Source organism: Perna viridis, chromosome 2 (assembly GCF_037379345.1).
Source record: "Perna viridis isolate PV_CMFRI_1.1 ecotype Kerala chromosome 2, ASM3737934v1, whole genome shotgun sequence".
Taxonomy (NCBI): Eukaryota; Metazoa; Mollusca; class Bivalvia; order Mytilida; family Mytilidae; genus Perna; species Perna viridis.
In genome coordinates, this window is record NC_142446.1 from 39,335,088 (window position 1) to 39,362,909 (window position 27,822).

Sequence of the window (27,822 nt, forward strand, 5' to 3'; positions counted from 1 at the left end):
CATAGCAGGAGAGGTGTACATTCAATTTAACACGTTGTATTCAAATAATAGTCTTTTTCTTAAGTAATTTGCGAAATCTGGCGCATAATGGAACTTGTTTTAAATACGTTTAGTCTAGGAAACACTATTTCAATGATAGCCCAGTCAATGATAGCCTTATGTTTTTTTTTCAGTTCAAGCAAGCAAATATCATTCGGTTATTTTTTATTTATAATTATTTTTTTGGGGGGTGGGGTTAAGCTGGTACAAGCATCAGTATATGTTTAATTGCCGAACCAATATCAAACGTTTCTTTAAAACTTCCCATAGAGTCTGAATGAGGCTTTCATTACCAGAGAATCAATTTCATAAGAGTTTTAAAAAAAACTCATTATCAGTTATCTTAAAATTTGATGTTCAAGATTTTTGATAAGAAAAAGTACAGACAACTTTCTAATATGGATTTTATTTCTTCTGCCATTTTGGGGCAACATTTTCAGCAATAGAAATAAATGATAAAAATAAAGGAAATAAATACCAGATCTGCTCTATATTTGATGTAATTAATTTGAGCTCATTCAGTTGGATATCAAAGAAATAGAAATGGTATAACTACGACGAATCTATAATCTAAACATTCCAAAAGTTCCCATAGTCATTACAGGCTTCATATCAACATATTGAGGAAGATCTAAAGCTACCTTGATCTGACTACCTTCTTCGAGATACTCAATCTTCTCAAGGGAGCTTACGATACTAATATAGTTATTATGTGATTCAAACTTGATCTTATTGGCTTCAATGCTTCTGTAACTATGGCCAGTATTGCTGTATCTGAAGGCATGGTCTAAAACGTCGACTATAGGTACTGTCGAATTTACATAAGCATTAAATTCAACACGGCTATACAAGAAATATGGTCCACTCGATGGGACAAATATCGATCCATCTTTTACCATAATTGCAGTAGTGTTTAAATTAACTTTCCAGTTCTTTAGACATTTCAATGTACCTAGTAAACATGAAAGATATAAATAATTTAGTCGATATTTAAGCTTATTTTTCTTCGTTGTCTTCATCCGAAGTGCTGTTTTGTAATCATATTGCAAGTTAGATTTCTTAATTGCCAAAATGATATTACTAAGTATCTCTCAGTTAGACTAAAATAATCGTTACTTTCAATTTTAAAGGAAAACTGTTTTCTGATTGAACAATATAACCTTCTCATTAACATTATTTTACCTTGTGGTATGATGTATTATTTTATTAATTTATGGATTAAATTAATTGGACTTACAATATGATTAGTTTAAATTAATAAATATGTACAATAATTTGAATGACTTGAAATTTAATTTAGTTATATTGCACTTAAAGCCCAAGTTTACTTACTAATATCTGTATCTGTGCATCTTTCAATAACAGTATTGTTAGAGGTGAGTTGGAAAGCTGATGATCCTAAGTCAGAAAAAAAGCATAACTTTATTTTGTTTATATACGATATTTTTTTTTATTAAATTAAAGAACTGACGCAAATAATTTATTTAGTGTGCACGTGCCACGTGATTAAGTATGTTTCTTCCTAAAAAGATAAATCTTACAGCTATTTCATGATGAAGTACGTATTTAAATAGAACAAGATTAAATAATAAATTGATATAAGACAAATCTGAGTGATAGAAAATGTGATAACAAAAATTTGAATATCTTCAAAGGAAACGATATAAGAGACGCTCAACATAAAATTTATACACGAATAAGAAAGTTGATCCTATGTTACTTTTGAGCTTAACTTACAAATTTAAAAATGCTTTCCTCAACAGTTAAATATCATCTAACTGACTTACGTTTTGATTTTAGTCTTTGCTGAGAGGTTTCCAAGTACTAAAATGGATAAGATTTGTTTGATTGTAGAACCGAAATACTTTGTTCCATGTCGACAGATATCTGTTCAGAAGTCCAGTGGTTTCATTTTTGGGTTAGGAACAGTTAAGATTTAACGAGCATAATGAATTTTTGAATGAAAACTTTGACATTCCGAAAATGAATGCATTACATATAATTGTTTGTCACGACGTTAATTCTATTTCATAGTATCATTCATTATTATTCTGATTACTTGATATCATAAGACATAAACAAATACAAAGTTAAACTTCACAATCGGAATATATTTTTGATACAAAAAGTAGCCTGTTGCCGTTTTTATTGAATCTATGATACTTTCAGCTTTGTCCAGTTGATTAAGGTCAGAAATAAACTAATAAGTTAATGTCCTTAACTTACATTCATTAGCTATTCTAATGACTGAAGTACAGATGAAACACGATTACCTCTAAGGAGTGAAAAGTGTCAAAGTGTCAAAAAAAAAGAAGGCCTGTCAACACAGTAGTGATTTTAATCAAATTCAATATAACAAGTATAGTAATGAAAAAAAAAAACAAAAAACAAAAAACAAATAAACAAACAAACAAACAAACAAAATGAAAAATGGATAACAAATATTTTGTTTTCCATTTGGAATATATACCTGAATAAAAGAATCCGTTAGATCATCCAATGAGCATTTTTCATTGTGTGTAACATTGTAAACCATCTGTCCATTTCTGTAGAGTCTGTTCAATTTGTCCTTTATAGAATAACACTGGACACTTGGAGAATATAAGCTTGCTTGTGTTAATTCAGTCTCTAAAGGTCTTGTTTCTGACAAACTTGGTACAGCCTTACACATACAAATAATCACTGCCAGTAATAGTATCGCATTCAGTACAAGCATACACAGAAAAATCTTTTTAAGTCCATCAAATTGTGTGTTAAAACTCGTCTCAGAATATTTTGATTCAGGTGCATTCATCTTTGTTCTGGATTTCTAGTTCAAACTTCTTTATAGACTGCTGTGCCTAACATTTTCCCGCCTGCATTTAAAAAATTGTAATATAAAAATACCGGTAAAAATCAAATACTTTTATTGAACAGTCGCCTTTTCCTTTTTTGACCTACATTTAGAAATATATGGTAAAAGAAAACTATTGACCAAACTTTACGACAAACGTGATGATTTTTCATTCAGCATTGTCAACTTTCCTTTCACCTGTAGCAACAACCCTTCAGCACCTGCGTATGGAGTGTTCATATCACAACTCATACAATCTTACCGAAACTACGCAGACTTTTTGTATCGCACTATACTTCTAACAAATAGGCTTCTTGAACAGGGTTATGTTGCTACATGATTGAACTCGTGGATCGCTATGGTGTATCCATCTGCGCCATGACAACTGATTTGTTCAACGTGTCATAGTGTTTCTTTCCTCTTTCGTCTACCCCGGACATGACTTTTTATGAACAACTCGGCGGGTGTTTCTAGAAAAGCAGAGGACGCTTACCCTACCGGTGCACCTCGTCCATGCTCCCAGTTTTTAGTGGAGCCGAGTTTCTCATTTGCTTTTGTTACTTTGTATGCACGATTTTAGTTTCTTTATGTTCTTCGTTGTGTATGCCTGTTTTCCATGTCTGGTCTCTGTCCCTGGATTACATTCTTTTGATTACCGCTATAACCTTGGTTTCCTTGATTACACTTTCCTATGATATCTACTGGCTTTTTGGGAAAACACATTTTTGTTTGTTTTTAAAGTAATCCTTTACATTGAAAAACGTTAATTACACACAATATTTATCAGAATTTTTAAAAGGAACAAAAAATGAATCCGCTTACGTGTTTATTAGCTGTCAAGTTAAGGACGGTAGCTTCATATCTTATTCCTTTTAATAAATGCAGTTTAAATAGAAAAAGGAACATATATTGTGAAACGCAAAAACTTCACCATCGTATAACCTCCATAAAATACTTACAGAGATCACCAAAAGTTCTTCAAGTAAGCCCTAGAAGGCCCCGACAATAAAAGTGATAAAAAACGATAACAGCAGGATGGCATTTAATGCGTCAAATGACTATACGAGGAAACATTAATGACCAACATAGATAAAGCAAACCACTTACCCTCAGTTTTCATTCTAAAGTGAAGGAAGAAAAATGTAGTTACATGTTCTCTAAAATTAGAATTGAATCAATAAAATTTATCAATAATTACATTTATCAATTGAATTCTTTAAATGCTTTGTTTATTGTACATGTAATCAGATAAGGTTTTACGAATTGAATGTTTTTTTAAGCATTCGTACAAGTTATGTATGGAATGTTAATCGTTGAAATGATTTGAGGAGTTGACAGCATTTTCAATTACCTTTGAGTATTATCGGAATTACCTATATCACTGTCCGAGTATTTATGTTTGTGGTTTGAAAATTTAGTAGTTATTCAAAAATTCGTTCAGGAACAATAATTAATAAAATGCAGTATTTGTTACTTCAGTTTGGTAGCATTATAAATAGGCCAAATGTCTTGAATGTTTGATTATTTATTGCAGTATGCTATATCTAAACCATACAGATTAAAATGTACTATAAGATTATTGTGTTCAAATTGGTCAGACAGTTATATTTTCTTGCCAAGATATATATTTTTTTTAGTTAACATTTGATCATGTTCTGTAAATTAATAATTAATACCATATGAAATCTTATTAGATATTGTTAAAAAATTAAACCATTTTACTAATGAATAAAATATTTTATGAGAAACATAAAGGCGTTTCCGAACAAGTTTTTTCAGCAGCGTCGTGTTTAATTGACGAAAACATCGATAAAACATTGAATAAGTTTTAATTCACATTGATTTCATGCTAGCTTCTTTTATTCACTACATAGGCAATCGAACCAACTAATAAATTTGTTGTAAATTATAAAAATAAACACAAATGAAGAATAAAAAACAAGGAAAACATATAAACTAAATGGAAACTTAAAAACATAAAAATGCATTTGACTCAACTGGTAACTTTGGGTACAATTTATTTGCAATTCATCCTTCCTTCAAAACAGTATCCGCTGAATTATTTCAAATATTCATAACCTTTAAGAATAAAAACTAGGAAATTCAAGTTTTATGTGGTGACTGTATTCTCTATAAAAAAACCGCTTAGTCGGTTTCGTTGTATCGTGTTACTCAGCTGAAGGCCGTTGGTCCGCTCATTGGCCGAGTCATAATGTGTTCGAGTGTGGTGGTATGCGACCGTCGGACTGTTGCTTTTGTGAGCTATTGCATTAATGATCCAGCTCACAGCGTATGACTAGTATGAGGCAGGTCTCTTCGATTGATCGGTCCGCCTCACTCTTGAATGAATAAATAAAAAAGTTAAACAAGGCTACTAAATTCGAAATTACACGACCGCATTTTTTATGATATTTTACAAAGGACACATTCCCGTACCTGATTTATCTTTGTCAGTAATATCTAAAGCATATATAGGCAAACAAATGTCATCAACTTTACTTTCGAATATTTAAACCTTAAATTTAACGGATTGATACTCGACCATCTGTAGTACAATATATTAATAGAAAATGCAATGGCGATTTGGTAATTCTACGTAAACATGTACCACTGAAAGAAACCTCTAGTTCATAATGATATGGGGATAGCGTCGATGTCATGTACGTTTTCACTTTTCATTGGCGAATCAATTTGTTGAAAGAACATTTTCAATTTTTTTAGTATAAGACTATATTTGTACCGTTATGAGTCAAAACACTATTTGTTGGGACTTAATTAAGATTAAGTCATTCTAGGCTAGGATATCACAATGAACGAAACAAAAACATAATTGATTTCATCATTTAACTAAATGACTTTGCCTCGTGATGGTGTGAAGTATAATGTAGTCACACTTAGAGCTAATAATTTAAATGCAAAGTATGAATCCCAAATCACCCGGAAAAATGGTAAAAATTTACATTTTATTTCAATGTGAAAACTAAAAGTAATTATGATTCAGCAGAAAATATCTGATCAATACTTCTGCTTAGAAGTACCGTAAAAAGTATCATGACTTTTTTCATACTAACAATGTATCCAAAACTGCTGAAACATGGTCTTCTAGTTTTGTATATCAGTGTGCCCTAATAATTCTAATCATGAGATTCTTCATGCTTATAGCCGTTTTTGATTGCCCAAGAACGTCGTTGCCATATAGTTCATACATGCATGAACTTCGCCAGATCATTCATACATGCATGAACGCCAGTCAACTTGAAACCAATATGGCGGCCGTGTAGTTCGGAAGAGTGTAGCAACGAAGTGAACGGCATGATATAGCCGTAAAAATAGTTTATTACGTGCACATTGATTTTACCGGTCAAGTTTGTTTACAGAGAGTAATTTTCAGCTCGGGAAAGAAACTTATAACTGAGTCTGACTGAACCCTTGAAAACACCTTGTTATAATTTTCCTTCTTCCTTGTATTTCCTTAATTATATTCTTGTTGAATTGTTTACATCTCGTATTTTTCAATGCCAACTATCACTTCGTCCATGCCGCCTTCACTGTCGTTGTGCAGCCGATCATGTGTAAATACTCGTCCGCACTCCCATACGTGTGCAAAGGAATGTAAGTGTATTGAAGCGTTAAAACACAGTGTATCAATATAACCGACTGAGGCTCTCAGAGGGTAACTTTGACTGTCGGATAGAATTATAAGGATCGAACAGCTATTTTCGGTCGCTCATGCATGTATGACCTAAAATAGCTGTTCAATCCTATAACTACTCAACATATTAATGCACGGCAAAAATGTATCACTATTTGGAGTCATTGGTTAGATAGTTATATTTTCACAATTATTACACAAAGAACATGTATTTTCAACTCTACTCCTGTAAAATAGACCTTAATATGAAACAAAATGCGACTTTACAATATCACAACAATTATATCAAAATATCGCACACTTAGATGTAATATATATTCGCGGGACTCGAAGTCGTACCGATGTGACATCTATGGCAACACATTGATTATAATGAAATAAAAATATATACAAAATACTTAGTTAATGCTCTTGAACTTCAAATATAACGAGAAAACAAATACATAATATGCTAATTTGTAACGACAAAAAAAATTGCCGGTTTGTTAACAGTAGTTATTTTGTCTTTTTAATATTGAGAACAGCCTTGCATCTTTTCAAACAAAACCACAAAAAAAATGTTTGATCACCACAACATCATATCTGAAACATTCCAAAACTTCCCATAATCATTACTGGTTTCATGTCTACGTTTTGAGGAAGATCTAATGTAATCTTGATTTGGCCACCTTTTTCGAGGTATACAATCTTCTCGAGATAGCTTACAAGACTTATCAAGTTTACAATTGATTTGAACTTGATTGTGTTGGCTTTCAATGTTAATGTAATGAAGGGCCAGTGTTGCTCTATCTCACATCATGTGATATAACGTCGACTTTTACTTCAGTCGAGTTTACATGCGCGTTAAATTCCATACGACTATACAAGTAGTAATGCCCAGTCGATGGGACAATGATAGTTCCATCTTGGACCACAATTGCTGTTGTGTTAAAGTTTAATTCCCAGTGGCTAAGACACTCTAACGATCCTGGTAATAATAGAACATTTATAATTTGATGAAAGCGCAGCTGTTCATCATATACAACTATCATTATTAAAACTTCCATCATAAAAGATTAATTCTATTGGATGAAATATAGTCACGTGACATAGATTAATTAGAATATTTTTTTTTTGTTTTAATCGCAAGAAAGGTTGAATAACCCCCAAAATCCATGCCATCATTGAATAACCCCGCTTCAGAAATTAAAATTATAGAAAAATATGCCATCCATCGATCGGCGGTCTCATCTCTATGAACATCTAGTTTTGTAATGCTTGTAGGTTATCTCCCATAATAATAATTACGTCATTGTCGCCTGCACATAGTTATGGCGTCCAGCAAGTACCACGGTCGAATATTTAGATTCTCGTCCGGCAGAAAAGGACGCACTGAACACGAAAAGGGCTACAAAAGCAGCACTACAATGTTTTTCCCAGTTTCTCTTCTCTATTGACCGGGAATTGAGATTTGAAACATCAGAATCGTTATATAAGGTGTTGGAAATATAATATGGCGCTGTCAGGAAAAAGGAAGGTTCATTCTACAAACGGTCAGCTTTGAAAGAGTATACGATTTGGGCTGTCCAGGCGTTATCGGAAGGAAATGGACTTTGACATTATTAAGGATGCCCTAGCACATTTGAAACCACGCTTTTTTTGTCCTTTGTTTGTTTGGTATGATAAAACAATTACGCCACTCTAATTCGGTAAATATCTAAAACTGTCAACCTCACTAAGGTTATTCCCCGCTGGCTAAAGCCCTCAGGGAAATAACCCAAGTTCGGGTTGACACTTTTGGATAGTCACCTCCTCAGATGGCCATAATTGTATACTGTAACTTGAACAATTCCATGGTGGCAAAATGGAATATAATTATGCATGTTATATTTTATGTGTAGTTTCTAAGCTATCAAACTGTTCATTTTAGTAATAAAATGCGATTCAAATATACATTTACAAAATTTTGACTGACGTACAAGGTAAATATGTTAAGGTATTAGAAACACATTGTGCATGTTTTAAATCTGATGGCCCTGTACCGTTAGCAGTCTCACTTTGAAATGTTTGTCTAATCTTTTCCCAAATTTAGATCAGAACGCATAAAATTGAAGAATTAGTAAATCATATTATACCCAGGCCTGTATAATTACGGCCTTCTCTGCATCCTTCAGTGAATACACTGTCAGATGTTAGGTGAAAAGCTGAGGATCCTGTGCGAAAGAAAGTTTTTTTTGTTACAAATTTGATTGATTTATTGATTGATTGATATCTATATACCCATCCATTCATCCATTTAAGTTCGAAAATATGTTTTAAATCAAACATTTCCTATTATGCACTAGTCGTACATGCTGAATCGGCGCTAGCTCTCAGAATGAACAGCCCACAGGGAGGTTAGACACCTGACTCCGATACATTTCTGTACATACGTCAATCTGTCTTACATATGCGACGTGCTTGACAGAAAATCAGTGAATACTAATTATGAAGTTTTGGCTGGGGATCGAATTTACGACGTCTCCCAACCACAGAAATCATGCCAACACGTACCAGATCACTAAAGTAATCCATTTGCTATAAAGATTTCTTTAGATTAAAATAAATTTTAAATAAGAATAGATATGGAAGTTATAAAATATACACACTTCCTAGGAAATACGAACAAATAAATCTGAATTTAACTTAAAGCTGCATTACCTGCCAAATTTGTTTAGTTTTGATTTTGCTGAATTGTACTGATTAAATGAAATAAGCTTGTAGTAATGCAATTGAAATACCAGCAGAATATTGTGAAACCACTTTTTTTAATCAGAGAAGATCGATAGCCCTGATCTAATTAGTTTTCGCCATTATTTGCAAAGATTGCCGACAGGACATACACCTGGTTTAAAAATACCTTTCTCTTGGTAAAAAAAATAACAATAACGGATACACAGGTAAGCACATGTGTTGTTTTCATTTCACTTCATCTATTTCTTGATTAGTTTTCAAACAAATAATGACAATATTTGAGCCATATCATATCACAACACATAAAGTTTTAAAGGATCCTAGCGTTATATTCGAACTTTTTTCTTTTACGGCTTGAGTCTATCGATCTTCCTTGCCGCTGAATAACCACTTTCGCTTTGCAATCAGATTTGTTATTAAAGAAGCGACCTTTACAACACATGCACGGATTAAGGTCACCAGAAGTCACATACATACGCATTTATATAGGTCAATGTTTTGTCTTGCAAGAAACATATTTAATGTATTTAAGACATTTTATTTGTGGATATCAAATGAATTTATACAGGAAAAGTACAATTTAGTAGAAATAATTCAAAATTAAGGTATATTTCAACAGACGCAAAAATTTACGAAAATGACAGCTAATGCAGCTTTAAATAGTAATAATAGTAATAAGCGAATCATCATAACAAACATTTTTATTTGCTTAACAGTTGATTTGATGTCCAACACACTTGTATACTGAGGTAAACTTGTTACCAGTCTGATCTTAAAAGACACAATATTCCTATAATATTTGTGACTTACGTTTCAATTTCTGTCTTTTCTAAATACTGATGTAATAAAAATGAATGACGATAGAATCTACATTGCAGGATTCTCCAATTATTTGTTTTATGGTTAGAAAGACACAACCAGCGTACGAGTACTAAGATAAACACAACTTTCATTATATTTCCGAAATCTATCTACACAAAGTGTTTGCTTCTAAAGCAGAGAATTATAAAATCAACAATTCTAGTATAAATCTGCAGGTTTTCAGTGTTGGTAGTTTTCTGTTCAATTGTGCATTTTTGTTTATTACAGGTGTAGGTTATTGCCAAAATGCTTAACAAACGATACAAATACTAATAGCTATAGTGAGTTAATGAATTCTGAAATTTACTAAATAGGGCTTGTGCTTATTTATTGTGTGCAACATTGTTTATCATTTTATATGTATTTTGTCCTATACTGTTTCATATGAAGCTGCTAAATGAAAAAAATTCAAGAATTTTAAATAATGGTATAACAAAACACCAAACTCGTTCGGGCCTCTAAAAAGTATATGGGAGTAAATGGGAAACCGGATATGAAAATACTTGAAGTTCAAATGTACAAAAGTATTTTTATCTAAATACAGTACATAAAGTGTACTTTAATCTTTATATTATTGACCACTTGTCCATTTCTGTAAAGTTGGTGTAGCTTTTCTTTTATAGAATAGCACTGAATATCTGGATAATTAAAGCCATCTTGTGTTGATTTGATCTCCGAAGGATTTACTTCTGACATATTTGGTAGAATCATACCCATGGAAATAATCACTACTAGTAAGAGTATTGCATTCAAAACCAGCATACACAGACAACTGAATTTTAGATTATCATGTTTCATGAGCAAATTCCTCTTCAGTGATTTTGATTCCATCTCCCTCCTATGGTATCTGGAAATTCTGTTTGATCTTGTGTATAAATTGCTGTTATTGACTTAGTATCAAATTCATGTACATTATGTAAGCATTTCGTAAATTAATATGGTTTATGTGTTCAATCTTGTTCCTATGCATGATAGAAGAAATTTCGTATATATTTTTTTTTTTTTTTGATAAATTACTACAAGCAGTTTTATTATTTGACCTATTATATTTCCTGTTAATAATTAAGAAAACAATATTTAAGAATATTAACAATATAAAGCATTATTTTCATCTATAATTATGAACAATGTTTCTCGACTGTTTTGTCCCATTTGTACTATTTTATTGTATAAAATTTTGATTTGGTAACAAATCTGAATCTGAATTAGAATATATTGACCAACTGAAACTTACTAAAACTCCATTACCATAATTATGATTGATTGTGAAGTATTAAAACTATTTTACTTCAAAGCAGGTAACAGCAGCAAAGGTCTAATTTGTAGGTCTACTAGTATTCAATTGAAAATATTAAATATATAGATCGTGATGAACGGTCTACATATTTTTTAAAATTTTGAATTTTTTCCTTTGTTCAGTCTGTCAGAGACACATTCGACAAATGATCTAGACAATATGGTTTACCAGGCCGATGCGTTTCTACAGACATTCTGAATACTTTAGTTATTCCCGCCGTTTTGCATTCTGCTAAATTGCGTTATGATATGCCAATATATATTCGTTTTGGTAAAATAAAACATACAGAATTTTTCTGTCATTTAAAACGTATAACAAGTTCAATTGAGTCCTTATTAAAGGAGCATCAAAAGAATGTAACTATATATTTTGTTAATACATATGTATGCTGTCATGCATTTTTCTCAGACAAAATAGGGACATCCTCGTAGAAACAATTGGGTTAATGAATTTTTGCTTGAAAACTAAAACTCGCAATGCAATTTTGTTCACCAACAGTCCCTCTTGCATGGAAATCATTCAAGGTAATACTCATGTCAAAATTGATTTCTAGTAAATTGATTTACAGATAAAACTTTATCATAATTTCAAACTCTGAATGTTTGTTGACAAAATATGTATTTCTGTATCAATTTGACCGGTGTCCATGAAAGAAGATTCCTGTTAAAGGTTTGATCTACTTTAATTTATGTAGATTAAATCGGTTATTAGTAATGATTTAACATGTATTAAAACAGTGGTAATACAGACTTATTTATCGATAAGAAACGACTTTCACTTTCACACTTTTAAAAGAATTCTGATCAATTCGTCTGAGAGAGGTATATTAATGCCATGAGACACCGACAATATACATAATTGTAATTTGTAGGCATTGTCATTTTACCAATCGAGCTTAAAATATACCGGTATATACAGTAAGACAGAGGTTAATATCACGATCTTTTTCATTGCCATTGATATTATATTAATGCACAAATCAATCTGATAATAAAAGATCGTCGTATGTTTGAAAATAATAAGATGTCCTTTCCAGCATGAAATGAACATACGATTATCTTTAATTAAAACAAGTGTTGTTGTTCTATTCAAGATTATTGGAAGAAAAAGCAAGACCAAACTTCTAATAACATTATTTTATTTGTTATTTTTTCTACAATTTAGTAGTATGTCATTCCGATACTTTTTTTAATCGTTGGTCAATACGATCCTCCGTCTTTTTTTTATCTTTTGATCATTTTAAGTTTGAAATGAGACTGAGCGTCATGGCAAAACTATACAAATATGTATTAACTAAACAATCAAATATACTAATTGGAAACTAACTACTGTTGAAAAAAAAAAACAATAATCGACTGTTTTGAGACTGGTCTATGAAATATCAGTATGGCCAAATGTCAATATCCAATAATAGTCGGAAGATACTAAATGTTAAGAAATTACAATCTAAACATTCCAAACGTTCCCATAGTCATTGCAGGCTTCATGTCAACATGTGGAGGGAGATTTAATGCTACCTTGATCAGACCACCTTTTTCGAGATACTCAACCTTTCCCAAGTAGCTTACATGATTAATATAGTGATTATGTGATTCAAACTTGATCTTATTAACTTCTAGGTTTCTGTAACTATGGCCAGTATTGCTGTATCTAAAGACGTGGTCTATAAAATCGACTATAGGTATTGTTGAGTTTACATAAACATTAAATTCAACACGGCTGTACAAAAAATATGGTCCACTCGATGGTACAAAAATCGTTCCGTCTTGCACCATAATTGCAGTTGTGTTTAAGTTTACTTTCCATTCCTTTAAACATTTCAATGTACCTAGTAAAAAGAAAAAGTATATTTGATCAAATAGAAGGATAAAAGAAGCGTAATGATCTTCAACTTTGTTATTCTTTTGTTTTACTCACAAAAAATATTCCAACAAAAATTTATACGTTTACTGAGTTTTCATTATGTTGATATATATAAACCTATGTCGCATTGAACGTCAGTTTTCTCAATAGTCGAACTGATATCTTTTATTGTGCATCTTAAAGGGAGTCTATCATTTTATGTGATTTGGAAAGCTAAGGACCCTGTGTAACTTTGTTATGTTGTGTTAATATTAGTTCACTTTCAAAGGAACGGGTTTTTTGATTGGATAAAATATGTTTGTCGATCATATCATATATATTGCTTTACTGTGTGCCAATCACATAATCTGATTTTGACGATTCGATTTACTCTACAGGAATTGATAATTATTGTTATTTAAATAATGACATATGAAAAGCTTCATAAACATTTTCAATAATTTGACTGACTTTTTGAAAGATGTAGATAACACAGATACGTGTAGTTATTTTAACATTGATATATATTTTCTCTTAGTCTACTAACGGCTATCTGTGCATCTTTCTGTGAGTCTGTTGTTAGAGGTGAAATGGAAGGCTGAAGTCCCTGGTTGAGAAAAGAAACAAAACTTTGTTTAAGTAATCTTAAGACTACACCAATTGAAATTTGACTCGTTTTTCGATTGACTTAAAATTAATATACATTTTTATCATGTCCCAGGGACATATTTTGCTGATTTATTCTTCAATCTTGTATTCTTTAATTGTCTGAAAAGTAAAAGGTATGACGCAGGTATTTCGTGTGCACAACGGGATGAAAGTACTTTTTTTTGCAGACAAGAATATACAACAGTCATTCTTAAATATATGTATATAACGATATTCACTGATTGAAATGATTAACATATCATTAAGAGTTAGGAGATACTAATATATATATATATAACGTCCCAGAATGTGACGACTCTATTCGCTACACTGCTCCATCGGATCAAATTGATACAGGGAAGATATATAAATGTATAGAAAGGTCTGAAAAATTCCCAACGATGTTAGGACTGTCAAATTTGCGATGCAAATTTTTGGTCGTTCCCTCCGCGGGACTCGAACTCGTACCGCTGTGACATCTATGGCAACACCGCCTGCACAAAGTCCAGCGCCCTAGACCACTCGACCAGCTAGGCTATATAAAAATATAGCTTTCGCTGGCCGGGTCATTCCTCCTCGTAGGATAAATCTAGGGCTGTAACTTAGTACACGATGTACGGTAGTACGGGGCAGTTCATTCAGATGTCCCGCGGAGGAAACGACCAAAAATTTGCATCGCAAATTTGACAGTTCTAACATCGTTGGGAATTTTTCAGACCTTTCTATATATATAATATTTTTTATATTCAATGAAAAAAAATAAACAATCATCACGAACAACACCGAAGAACACAGAACTGATTCTTTGTTACCTTTGCGTACAGACAATATAATATGAATTTATTAACACTACTCATTGACAGTTGTTGCATTTATTTGTGTGACTTACGTTTCTGTTTTCGTCTTTGCTGTAACGTTTCCAAGTACTAAAAATGAATGAAATATATTTGAAATTGACCGAATTATGACGAATAGCTGTTATCAGGAACATGTTAATAACATGTTAATTTATTAATCCATTGCGATTTGGCCCGAATAATGTCATGATTAATGAGATAGAGAATAACCAGGAATGTGTCAAATGGACAACAAACCTATCAAACAGTGAAAAAGAAGGGATGCAGTATATGGGCCTTCAATGGTCGGCAAGAAATATCCCTCTGCCGTAGTTTGACTGTATCCCTCAAGCAATAAATATACCATACCTATTCATTGAAATTGGCATCATACTACAACCTTCACATATAAAAACATAAACTCAAAATCACACAACACTAATAAAGACTAGATTTCCTGAGTTAGGACAGGATCAAACGATGTGGCGGCGACGGGATCCATATCCTTCAATTGCGATCGACAAAAACGCAATAAATGAAAATGGAACTCCATTAAAAATATATTTGAGTCCAAGGTTAAAATAAGGAAACTAAAGCCAAACGTATAATATCTAACAATAAAAGCAAATCTATTTGTCGTTATTGACATGATTGCTACAGAACTGATCGAAAATGACACATCAATCATTCATAACCCTTTCCATTTTTATAATGCAGTACAATATTTTTTTGTTTTCCCAAAATTGAGGAAAAACAAGTAAATAACTGGTTACGACTGTTTCGAGCGATTTTGAGGCCTTACTCTCGTTATTTCAAATTGCTTTACTGATATATCATATGCTCAACGAAGGACATTGTAACAAAAACAGTACCCATTTACGAATGTCTATAGGATTTTTTTTTTAAATAAAGCATGTTACAAAAATAAAAAAACATATACAACAATAAACCTAGATTAAGGACGTTGATAACCTGGTCCCATTGTTGAAGATTCTAATCTACTTAACTTTGTCTATAAAAAGAAGTTTCAATGCCCATAATTAATGTGATAATGAGCTTCGAAAAAGTGTAAAGAAACATTTAATGATGTGAAATGGACTTTAAAAGTCCTATGGAATATATGTAATGTAAACAACCACCGAATCTAAGTTTATTCATTGAATGTATTAGGGGAAACTGAGGTTAAAGGACCTGGTTAAATACCGATCATTCTTTTAAAACTAGATATGATATAGAATGTGCATCATTAGTACAGATCGGGAAACAGAAGTAGAACATACCTGAACAAAAGAATCCATCAGATCACCCATCGTGCATTCTACATCGTCTGTGACATTGTCAACCATCTGTCCGTTTCTGTAAAGTTTGTTTAATTTTGCTTTTATAGAATGGCATTGAACAGTTGGGGAACGTAGGCCAGCTTGTGTTGGTTCAGTCTCCTCTGGCGGATTCATTTTTGACACATTTGATACGATTATACACATACAAATAACCACAACTAGTAATAGTATTGCATTTAATACCAGCATACACAGAAAACTCAATTTAAGTTTTTCATATTGTGAGAACAAATTCCTCTCCGATGTTTTAGATCCAGGCGTCGTCATTTGATATTTCTGTTTTTGGCTAAAACTTGTGTACGAATTGCTGTCTATGACAATCTTTCCGTCCTCATCACAATTTTAGTCATCGCTACGATAGAAACAATATTTTAAAAAATCGGTTATTTTGCATTTGCCTATTTCCGTTTCCCTGTGTTATTCAAGTGTTAGTTTCCCCTTTTCTATATTAAGGTTGTTTCATTTATCAGACAAATTTTACGAATTGTAACAGGAAATAGGAAGTTGCCCATATACAAACAATTGGTGAATTATTTCTGAATGGATATTGTTTGACCTGTACTTTCATTATTCAACATAATAGAATAAAACAGTTAAATGAGTTAACCAATCAGATAACCCTTTTCACACAGTGAAATTATATGTTGACCATTTAGTTCCACTTGAATACTTTTAGTCAATTCTGATTGAATGGTCATTAGAGACGAAAACATCCAACACTTGCATTTCCCTTCGAACTCAAAACTGTTTTTGTTGTCAGACGCTTCTTATTATAACTGCTTTATTTTCAATGCTGATGTTTTGATTGCGTTCTTTAAGTGGATATCTCATTTTGTTTATATGGTGTATGTCGATGTATTCAATGGAGGGAAGTTGTTGTATTAATGTGTAAATTTTACGGTTTGTTTCTTGTTTCAGGTCATTTTTGGCATTGCAATGATGAGGAAAAAGTTAAGGATTTATAAAACTATTATAACTTAACTAAGACTTATGGTTTTCCACGAAAAGAAGATAATTTTCATAAATGTGTCTATTAAGTATGTTTTGAGTATTGTCCTGTACCTCGGGTTTTATTATTTTCGTAGTCAAAGCATTTCAGAGCTTACTTTAAGGTGTGTTTACATATATTGAAGACTTTTTGGTGATATCTAAATATATAAAGTATTTTGTATTTATGTTATACGCTAGTGTATTTGTTGCGGTAGAAGAAAGTAACAATTTCATTGTATTTTCTCTAAAGCTGAATTTTAACAGTACATCAATAATTTGCTCGTGGATTTTTCAATATTTTCTCATTTGTTTTAGAACTATTTGCTAGACAATAGAGTAAAGTTTTTACAACTCTAGTTTAAACATAAGTATTCAGCAAGAATACACATGTCATTTAATACAATAACATATAACATTTAATGCATTCAAGTTTATGATTAAAGGCTTTACATATTAGGGACGGGGATATTTGCTTTTGAATTACATTAATACACCCTTATGTTGTGCATGATACCCTTATATCGACCAAAGGGAATGTGCGAGACTTCAAACCTTCATTTCCTTACTGCATACATCACTTCCGATATACGACAGAAAGATTAATAGCCATTCATGTTTTGACAGAGACTATACATATGTAGGACGTCGCTCCGTCCCTGTCACGAATACAAAGTTGCGTGATTTTTTGTCGATATTGGCCCGAGCAGATATCATACTGCGCGAGCGTGCGATTGCAATATGATACTTTAATTTGCGGGGCTAATTTTCACCAATATTCATGCAATAACCCTTTTATTATATAGTTATAACTTTTCATAGTGTTCGTGAAGTATTATTTATATTTATGTCTGCACCATGTTAAAATTCCTTTTTGTACAGCTGTGCATATTTTACTTGCAACTGGATATTCATTGTCTGTGTGTAAAATGACCATTGATTCAGAGTGAGTTCACTTGTAGCATTATTTTGTACTACCATCACATTTACCACATTTAATCCAAAATTTTATTATTATTAATTTATTATTGGCGTTAATTCAATTTAACATTAATATATTAAGTTTTTGCATTTATTCATTCATTAGTCATCTAACCTGTATCGGAAGATTCATTTTACTAAAATAAAAATAAGTCAAATACAGACCAATTGAAAAGCTGAATTTAATATATATAATAATGGGTAACAACAACATTACCAAACATTAATCCGATTCGTAATCATATCAAGTCAAAAATGTCGTTTAAATTTAGGTTTTACAGCGCGCAAAACCTCCCTCTTCCATTGTGGCGTGACTAATGACATACTATTGGCATAATCGGTCATTCGGCCGTCATATCAAGTCACAGAGAAGTGCGTCGCCATCAAACAACTTCCATTATGTGTCGTATTGACTTTTTAACATATTGATTTTTAAAAGTTGGATTGAATATGGTGAACATAATAGTTATTGTTAATTAATATTGAGATTTTGTTTTTGCATCAGTTATATCATTTTGTTTCTGGAAATTAAGCAAATTGTGTTATTCAACATTTAACCAATAAAACATTTTCAACTGACATAACGCACGTGAAAATAATAAGTAAAGCTATGAAACTAGATAGCCTATATCTTATAATGTCTCTATCGTATTTAGTGGTTAAAATACAAATTCTGTTATGATGTTATTCTTCAATAAGATATATATCTAAAAAAACTGAATATGCACAAATGAAATGCCCCCTTTTATGATTGTCACAAACCATTGTTTGAAAGTTACATTGGATCAAATAATACGGACTAATTTTTTCATATACAAGAGTATCATACGACGTTGCATGGATATTGCTCTTCTGAATTAAATTTGTTCATTATTTTTGACTATACTGATTATTACATTTCAAAATCTGTATCATATGTGGTATCAACCCGAGACTCCTATATCGCCCCAAGGGACTCTTGGGTGATATAGGTTCAGTGTTGATATCACATGTGATACAGATGTTGACATGTTATGTTCATTATATCATATATTTTAACTATATTTCAAGTTTGGTGTGATATAGGGTGTGCGATATAGGTCTAGGGGAGCGATATTGGGTATGTGATATAAATCTACAGGTGTCATATAGGGTAAACGATGTAGGGTTTAAATAAACACTTATAATGCATATACAAAAAAGGTATATTTAATATTAAATATACGATATATAGTTGTATATAACTGTGAAGAAAAAAATGAAATTCGAATCTAAATAGAAGTGACATTCATTTCTATTGTAAGCTATCAAAAAGAGCATGTGATGTTGTTTATGGTGATTTATTTTAGGTAATTTTGAAATGTAATTTAATCTTTGTAAAATTTCATGCCATGTGAGGATAAAAATAGATAAGGGAAGTATAAAAAAATTGTTGATATTGAATCGTATCTCGAACTTATCTTACATATAAAAAATAACAAACTAAGTCAAGGTAAGGAGAGCACTAATAACAGAATTATATACTGTACTACCGAACCATATTATGATCAGGGGTGCAAAAAGTTCGAACATAGATCAAGTACATCGCTAATTAAAAAACTTTAAACAAAAAACAAAAAACAAAAAACAAAATCTCCAGTTGAATTTTGTTTGAGTTCCATTCCAAAATTAAATCAAAGTAAATATATACATAAACGTTTTAGTCAGCATATTAAATTAAATTTGCAGTTGTTTTAAATTGTGTCTTGAGGGAAGATTTTAGATTTTTTTTCGGTGAACGTTTCGTAAGACTAATTCATCTAATTAAAGTTTGCAAGAAATTATTACTATTCAATAATGAAATATTACAAAAACAACAAATAAACTGTTGAAAAAAACATGAGAACAGGAGCAAAACAGATGTCGTTTTGTGTATATTAGATATACATACAAATATATCATCGCCTGAAAATAGCTGAAATATTGCTGCTCGGGCGTTAAACCCCAAATATATCATGATGGCAAGGGGTATTTGCCAAACATACTAGTTGAGAGGAGACATTTTTTCGAGCCGAACGCGCGTAAATATGTATATACAAATAGTTAATATATATACAATATATCTTCATAAATATAACATGTAAACAAAAGGAAAAACCTGATACCACACGAAATATCATGTAACAAATGTGCAGAAAAACTTTATGAACCTAGATATTTTTACTATCTGGATACTTTTTGCATATTATTTTTTTTAAATTTTTTCGATTAATAAAGCTATTAAATTATTATTGATCAGTTTGTACTTATTTGATTGTGGTTTATATTTATTTGCACTGAAATGTCCATATCTAGGACAGGAACAGTTCCTTGCTGTATTCTTGTTAAAAGTTGTTCACTCCAGGAGATATTCTCGTTAGAATATCATCAACTGATATATACAATTTATCTTCTTTTCAGCTGTCAGTTTTATAATCGTGTAGTGTTTTATAAGACCTTGATTTCCTTAGAGTCAACGATATTTTGATTTCCTCGGAGATTACTGATTTAAAAAATCTTTAATAATTTACTTATGTAACCTTGTTTTTTTCCATTAATTCGAACGAACTGTTTCATTACTTGGTATCTTACGCACTTTAAAACCTTGTTTAACGCACCTTTTATTTTGGAAATGTCTGTAACAAATCAGGACCATTCTCACCAAAGGAGAAGCGAGTAGCCCAGTAATTTTTTCGTTGTTTATAATTATGATGTATTATATCTGAATAAATCTAGTTTTATTGACAACTTTTATCAAATCTATCCAAATTAACTTGAAATTAAAGAGACGACTGACTAAAGAGTCGTCAGCCTCATACCTAAATCTTAACTGCACATAGATGTACGTAATGATTGAGACTTCCCAGTAGTAAACTTTCCTTATTTAAGTGGCAATATACCTAATCTCCAGTCTTTGGAGTAAACATTTTACAGTTGATCCTTTACTACCGACTCTGTGATCTATACATTCTCTGTAGAGCGCAGATAATGTCCAATAAACTTCTCAAGCAAGGGGGTTTTCACCATTTGTAAATCATCACTACAAACGTTTTGCGGTTGACATCAAAATTTGATCGACCAATATGAAGTTTCAATCTCCAAGAAGAGACACGATATCTTTAATTAGATTCGATATCTTGTCGGATTGGCTATCCACCAAACTTGACACCTACTATCCGCAGTAAAGTAGATACCTTGACACAAGTCAAAATGGCTAGGTCATACCTTCACTTGCGGTTCTCTTTGACAATTGTAAATTACACCGATATCATTAGAGTTCGGTGAATAAATAGTTGTCGAGTTTTTACTTAAGTTTACATGCCCATCTGCACCATGAAAACTGTATTATTCAAGGGTCATGGTTTTCCTTTCCTCGTTTGTCTACCCCGGACTTGACTTTTTATGAGCAACTCAGCGGGTGTTTCTGGAAAAGCATAGGACGCTTACCCTACTGCTGCACCTGGTCCATGCTCCCAGTTTTTAGTGGAGTCAGAGTCCGAGTTGCTCAGTTTGTCAATTTAGGTTATTATTCCACTATTTTCACGATTACATCATGGTACTTAGTTGAAATGAATAATTTCATTAAGGATGAATAGTGTTTGACACGTGTCGCAGAGCTTCACTTAAGGTTACTACCGGATTATACTAACTAACGGATGCCGCTGGTGGAGCAGGATATTCCTACCCTTCCGAAGCTCCTGGTGTCACTCCCGGTTTTTTATGAGAGGACATATTGCTAGTGCTTTAGTGTGTGTGTGCGTGTGTGTGTGTGTGTGTGACGTCTTGCTTTCCTTATTTTAAGTTTTTAAGCGTAATAAACTTTATTTGATTCGCTACATTGTGTTCATATTTTCACGTTACGGTCATATTTTGGGATTTTTACAAATTTGAATCATTCCACTGCTGACGCTTTGGTAATTTGTGCTGATATGGTTTTAATGAAACATTTTTAATAAACTCAACTAATGTGCTCTCCGTTCGATACACACGCTTAAAAATTAACCCAAAAAATACATGATATATGATATCGTTTATTAAAAACAAAAAAATAACAATATCAAAAAATAACATTAATAAACAAAAGATTAAATAACAAGTATATAGAGAAAAGCACATTATAAAAAAAAGCGTGAAAAATGCCGGTGAACAGCAAATATTTTGAGTGAAATAATCATGCAAAATTATTAAGTCATATGATACAAACAAAACTATTTGAATAACTCACATATCTCTTATCTGGTTAATCTTTTTCTGCTACATATTATATAGGTTTCGTTTTCACAAATACAACAATGAAAAAAAGAATTTTTTTCAAATGTTCGTGAGTAAATGGTTTTTGTTTTAGGACAGCACATGCACTGACAGATCAATAAAAACAAACTCCAAAATGATGGAGACTGAACATATGCAACAAATTGTGATAACATAATAATACAAGAACTAACGTCGTAATAAATCGATATTAATACTGAATTTAATAGCAAAATTCACACGAATATTTCTACAAATTTAGTATGTTGATACATTTTTCTTGAATGTTCTGAATATATTCGAGCAACTATTTACATTTATTTTGGCACTCTGAGAGATCATTACACTGAATTATCACAAATAAGCAAGAATTTTATACACCACTACAATTTTGCAAGGCCAAAGAAAGTTGTTCGGCGGTCCCTTGAAACGAGATCGATATTTGACACCTGGACATATAAATTATCACCAGCATTGAGTTTAAAAACACCGGAAGTATGGCTCGTGTAGTCGCCATACAGCTTATTTTCTGCCCAACACTGGGTGCGTACACTTTTTAAGAGCATTTCCGTTCCGTCATTTGGATATTTTATATTCCATCGATAAACATAGTGATAGAGAGTTTGTGAAATGTTCGTATTCGCATGTCCTTTGTACAGATTGGTAAACAAAATTTGGCTGTAAATATGGTAGCTACCCGAACTAGTTATTATCATACGACTATTTTTTACCTCTACTCCAGTAGCATGTGCAAGATCACCATCTCTTATCCAGTTCTTCAACGTATAGGGGGTTTCACCTGAAAGAAGAATAGTGATGTTACATAAAACGTCGGTTACAATTTAAATTTATTTAAATCAGACCTTAAAACAGAATTAAAAACATAACTAATGCTGAATTTGTATCTCATGCCAGTTATTCGAAAGTCAAGATGAGACCGACAAAAAACTCAAAATAGGTATCTCTTGCTATCTATTGTATTCAAAATCTTCATCCGTGTTGAAGCTGCTAATTAATTAATAATCAAACTAATAAGTGCAAAATGACATTATATATGTTTTTAAATACACAAAATGTGGTAAAGTTGGAGTTGCGAATACAAAATATAAACTTTGTAATTGCACATGTAAACAGAAGAATGTAAAAGGTCGGGTTCTCATATATCATTAGAATTTGTGTAAACTACATATATTATGTATAAGTGCTTCTTATTTTTCTATTGTAGTGTCAATATCATTGTTCTTTTTTTTTTTCCAAAGTTGAAAACACTGTATAATGTAACATTACATGAAATTTCAAAACCGCTTCGAAAAGTTAAGAACATACAAAAGTGTGACTGTTTGGAGGACATGTTGATATTAATTTACCAACACGTTTTAAAGCGGGTTATATTCTTTCTCTTCAAAAAAAAAATTCACAGTTTCAGATAGTTCTGTAAGAAGTATAAAACCGAGAGCGCAAACGTAATGAAGTCTGTAAACAAAACATTACGGGGAACAACAAAAGAACAACAGTTGAAGAACAAAGCGCACGTAGACACAGAAAAAGAACAGCACGAACCCAATTTATGATTTTGGGTTTGTGCAGGGGAAAATGAGCAGTTTCGCTTCCTAGTCTCCCGCAAACATGTTATTCGTGAAAATATCATATTCGTGTATAAATATATGATAAAAAATGCTTGAATTAAATCAGGTGGTAATATTAGGTATTCTAGCAACCATCAATGATGATGGATTGTTATTTGAAATGTATCAAAATTTGAAAGTCCATGTAAAGCACGTAAATCGTGTTTAAATGAACTCACCGTTTGATCTATTCTGTAATCCAGCGACCAAATGAGCAGCAACACGGGGACCAGTGTTCTGTGTGTCGCCAGAGTTACCATTTGTCGAATTGCACGTACATCCTAGAAATGAATTGATAGAAAATGCATCGTTATATTTATGTAATCAATTCCCTTTATGTGTGTACGAGGATGCTCCTCACAGCTGAATAACTGAAATAAAATGTAATACTGATGATACCTAAGCAATAAGATTTATCATGAAATGAAAGCTAACCTTAGACATAATTGAAATAGTTCATAATAAGACAAAGGTGGTTCAGGTAATTTAAATACTGATAATTCTCTTCATTTAATTGGCCGATCAATTTTTTGCGAATCCGAATATTTAAATGAAGGCCTGTTTAGAAATTTGATTTACCTTCTGCTTGGTAAAGTTTCTCTCTTCGTTTAAACAACTACAAAATAATATATCAAATTAAGAAATTATATACGTATAGCTAGTTAAACGAACCAGGCACGATTTGATTCACTAAAGGAAATTCAGAAATCTTACTGCCGTATCTTAAGCTTTGTACGATGGCAAAAAAAGATGACAAAGAATGCATTAATTTATAATTAAAACGGAAAATACATTTTTTCAGCAAATCATTGTTGTAATGGACTTATTCTTTCTTATTTTGAATAGAGTTCTGAAACTCTTAAACAACCGTCAGATCACGTGGTATCATCCTTGCAACAGATCAGAGTTTTAAGTTAAAATAAAAAAAAACAAATATTCTTGTTTTAAGCAAGTTAATACAAATGTGAAGACTCGCAAAACATGTATGTGTATGCCCTGGTAGTGTAAACTTAGATTACAACAATTTAAAAGCTAGACACAATATTTATATTTGGACCATCGTTTTATTCCAAATTGCGTCAATGATTATTGTTAGAACATACAACGTATATTCAGATCTGTATTAATATCCAGTTATCAAAACAAGAATTGCCAAGCGTACAAAATGAGTTGTTAATGACTCAATATATAACAAATACAAGTCTGCAAGTTGTCAATTTGTCTTAAAGCCACGATCTGAACGCTTTCAAATTGAGAATAAACTGGAATGATCAAGCATTTTTATAATTGTATAAAGTCGTTCATTTATCTACACTTTTTACAAACATGACTATCGTCCTTTGTAGGACTCCGACGGTATCATATTAATAAACATATCTTATTAATTCTTTTTGTGAAATAACTTACCAGATTCATTAAAATTGAATTCTGGGTCTCCCCTTTTGCACAACATATTGTCTCCCCTTTCTCTGTTGTATGAATAAGTAACTTTAGGTCCAAGTTATCTTCCTCCAAAGGCCCTAGACGAAGGTCATTGCAGGGTAAGCAGAATGTATTAGAAGTATGCCGTTGATGTTCTTTTTCCTTATCAAGCTCTTTCTTCAAAGAATTCACTCGAATAAATGATGCTATCGACAGAGCTATCGGAATACAGTAAATAAGGAATGATACAATAATAATTATCATTTTGAATATGTTAGGTTTCTTCTCTTTGGTGGATGGAAGGAAACCGACGTTACTTCCTGAAGATCCAGATGGATTACTACAGTTACTTTCATTTGTTTTTATACTACCTGTACCACTGGCAGAGCTGTCTTCAGATTTCGTCCTTAAACTTATTTGATGATATTCACTTGCTAAACTTGTTAGATTGCTTCCCATTTTATCAGTTTCTTCTCCTGGATAAACAAACACATTAGAAAATTGGTTTGCATAAAATTTTCCAGAGGTGTTATGTTCGACACTTCCGTTCACTGCTAAGTTATATGATATAGGTCTTTCCATACCGCATGAGCTTTCGTTCAGCCTCTACAATGACAAAAAAGTAAGATAATCAAATTATTGTTAATTCACTAGTATTCTTAAAAGTATTCAATATTGAACTTAAACAAAAAGTTACCCAATGTCCTAATATTTTTGTTGATTGACAGTAAAATTATAATCATTGCAATTGATTGTTTGCAATACGACTGCAGATAGTCTACTATACCATATGCATTCTCTATCAACCATTATATAATATAAAATTTCATACACAGAGTGGTATACCTTTACTTTAATCTAAATATATAAAACTTCCTAGTTACGATAACCATACCGAGAAAACCTATCATTTTCTTAAAAGAATATTTTATCTATTAATTTAATATACTATAAAGATACTGCGGTATTTAAACTCATGCAGGAAGTTTGTAAGCAACAGAAAATACCCATTAGCAGTGAGTCCCATTTAATGCTAAGTATAGATCATCTAAAAAAACATTTTGACTGTTTGAGTAAAAATATATAACATTCGTTTTAGTGTACCATGAACGACGAAATAAAATGTGTAGGTTGTATTTCAAACTTATTCGCTTTTATTTTTATCAGTACAAATTTGTTCTTAAACTTACTCATGTTGACAGTGACTTTCAGTGAATATTTCCATTACTTTCATTACTTTCATTACCTTGACAAGCAAAGTAGGGACTTCGATGGCTTCGTTTTTTCTTCTTTTTTCTTTTTTTTTGCCGTCCTATATCCTGAAAGTCAACTTAATTAAAACAAAATCTGACCTATTTCATTTTATTTCTTTTCTGAAGTGAATTGAATCATTGCACTCAAGTATTTTATTACCAAATATAAATGTACATATATACATAGTAAACAACACAAATTAAAAAAAAGCCCGAATAGTACATAAATGAAGGTCCCGGTTAATTCATTTTGATAGCTTTGAAGGTTCAAAACATAAGTGCAAATACCCCATACAGAGAATTGACAAGGTCCTTGATACAGATATCCAACTGACAGAGAAGTGTTCAATACCACTTATGAAAAACCTTCACAAGTAGACCAGGGAATTTAAAGGGCTGACAAAAAGAAAACAAAGTGGAAAATGCAATGCAATGATCAGATAAACCTTTAGTTCAATTAGCTGATATAATATATATATATAAACAAACTGAGAAGGTAAGAAGGTAAGGGACAAGGCCGCTGCAAACAAAGGTATCACACACTGCCTGGAACAAAATATCAACAGCAACACTAAGAGTGACAAAGAATAACATCTTCAATGCAAAAAAGTCTGAAAGCACTAATACTATAAATCTCGGTATTATGATTGTTGTCCCGTTATCAACAATAATAAATTAGTATCTGTACATGACTAAATCTGCGATGGAGACAGTCTATAGTAGAACTGTTAGACCGGGAGACATAAAGCTACGATCCGATATGGACTAAAAGATAACATGGCATATGATATGCCTATTATTAAATCAACTAGGAAGTAGAACAAGATACAATGTTTGTAAATGGAGCATGGACCTTTGATATTTGTTGTTATTTTTGGAAACATTCACATGATTCATATGATTTAAATGTTTCCCCTTTTTGTCTAAACTTAAACTTAAATAAACACAAAATGCATTGAGTCGATATATAGCTAATGTATTTACGTTTTACTTAAGAACATAGGGAACTTTTATCCTGTTTTTATATTCAATTGTACGAGACCAAACATGTTCGGTCCTTCTTATTTTTTAGAGATAAGCAAATATTCGTTCCTGGATGAATTCGGTTGAACTTTGAAGGGTTTCAATGTCTTGTATAATGTGGGTGAAATAGGCTTTGTAATCGTTTTTGTCAATATTCCTTTGGTCTTTTGATAGCACCTTACACGGAAGATTGGCAATCTGATCATTTAGCAATCCCGTAACC

At 31.9% G+C, this 27,822-nt stretch overlaps 3 protein-coding genes across 9 annotated transcripts; all 3 read right to left on the minus strand.

The window, feature by feature from the left end:
• Window positions 1–429: 429 nt before the first annotated feature.
• LOC148624983 (uncharacterized) lies at window positions 430–6,457 on the minus strand. 3 transcript variants are annotated; one of them, XM_088568159.1, is made up of 5 exons: window positions 6,312–6,457; window positions 2,510–2,894; window positions 1,827–1,863; window positions 1,372–1,437; window positions 430–991 (listed from the first exon to the last, which is right to left on the minus strand). In XM_088568159.1, the coding sequence occupies exons 2-5, from the start codon at window positions 2,831–2,833 to the stop codon at window positions 603–605; spliced, it is 816 nt and encodes a 271-aa protein (XP_088424285.1). In that variant the 5' UTR covers window positions 2,834–2,894; window positions 6,312–6,457; the 3' UTR covers window positions 430–602. The 3 variants fall into 3 exon arrangements, with proteins under 3 accessions (XP_088424285.1, XP_088424283.1, XP_088424286.1); XM_088568157.1 differs by lacking the exon at window positions 6,312–6,457 and adding an exon at window positions 3,980–4,011; XM_088568160.1 differs by lacking the exon at window positions 6,312–6,457 and adding an exon at window positions 3,832–3,923.
• Window positions 6,458–12,515: 6,058 nt separating this feature from the next.
• On the minus strand, window positions 12,516–16,518 carry LOC148624984 (uncharacterized). The gene is made up of 4 exons (XM_088568166.1): window positions 16,001–16,518; window positions 14,774–14,810; window positions 13,784–13,843; window positions 12,516–13,222 (listed from the first exon to the last, which is right to left on the minus strand). Exons 1-4 carry the CDS (start codon window positions 16,325–16,327, stop codon window positions 12,834–12,836), a joined length of 813 nt encoding a protein of 270 aa, XP_088424292.1. The 5' UTR covers window positions 16,328–16,518; the 3' UTR covers window positions 12,516–12,833.
• Window positions 16,519–22,036: 5,518 nt separating this feature from the next.
• Window positions 22,037–26,711, minus strand: LOC148624985 (uncharacterized). 5 transcript variants are annotated; one of them, XM_088568164.1, is made up of 5 exons: window positions 26,570–26,711; window positions 25,309–25,929; window positions 24,481–24,517; window positions 24,081–24,182; window positions 22,037–23,075 (listed from the first exon to the last, which is right to left on the minus strand). In XM_088568164.1, the coding sequence occupies exons 2-5, from the start codon at window positions 25,903–25,905 to the stop codon at window positions 22,660–22,662; spliced, it is 1,152 nt and encodes a 383-aa protein (XP_088424290.1). In that variant the 5' UTR covers window positions 25,906–25,929; window positions 26,570–26,711; the 3' UTR covers window positions 22,037–22,659. The 5 variants fall into 5 exon arrangements, with proteins under 5 accessions (XP_088424290.1, XP_088424289.1, XP_088424291.1 ...); XM_088568163.1 differs by having other exon boundaries at window positions 26,514–26,656; XM_088568165.1 differs by lacking the exon at window positions 26,570–26,711 and adding an exon at window positions 26,170–26,190.
• Window positions 26,712–27,822: the final 1,111 nt, after the last annotated feature.

What these genes read in the sequence shown, in the direction of transcription:
- LOC148624983 (XM_088568159.1), bottom strand. Translation starts at nt 2,833, where the DNA reads ATGAATGCACCTGAATCAAAATATTCTGAGACGAGTTTTAACACACAA. An exon ending in TAACGGATTCTTTTATTCAG is followed by an intron (nt 1,864 to 2,509) that starts GTATATATTCCA and finishes TATCCATTTTAG; the next exon opens with TACTTGGAAACCTCTCAGCA. An exon ending in GCAAAGACTAAAATCAAAAC is followed by an intron (nt 1,438 to 1,826) that starts GTAAGTCAGTTA and finishes TTTCTGACTTAG; the next exon opens with GATCATCAGCTTTCCAACTC.
- LOC148624984 (XM_088568166.1), bottom strand. Translation starts at nt 16,327, where the DNA reads ATGACGACGCCTGGATCTAAAACATCGGAGAGGAATTTGTTCTCACAA. An exon ending in TGATGGATTCTTTTGTTCAG is followed by an intron (nt 14,811 to 16,000) that starts GTATGTTCTACT and finishes ATTCATTTTTAG; the next exon opens with TACTTGGAAACGTTACAGCA. An exon ending in GCAAAGACGAAAACAGAAAC is followed by an intron (nt 13,844 to 14,773) that starts GTAAGTCACACA and finishes TTTCTCAACCAG; the next exon opens with GGACTTCAGCCTTCCATTTC.
- LOC148624985 (XM_088568161.1), bottom strand. An exon ending in GAAACTTTACCAAGCAGAAG is followed by an intron (nt 24,183 to 24,480) that starts GTAAATCAAATT and finishes ATTCATTTCTAG; the next exon opens with GATGTACGTGCAATTCGACA. An exon ending in ATTACAGAATAGATCAAACG is followed by an intron (nt 23,076 to 24,080) that starts GTGAGTTCATTT and finishes TTCTTCTTTCAG; the next exon opens with GTGAAACCCCCTATACGTTG.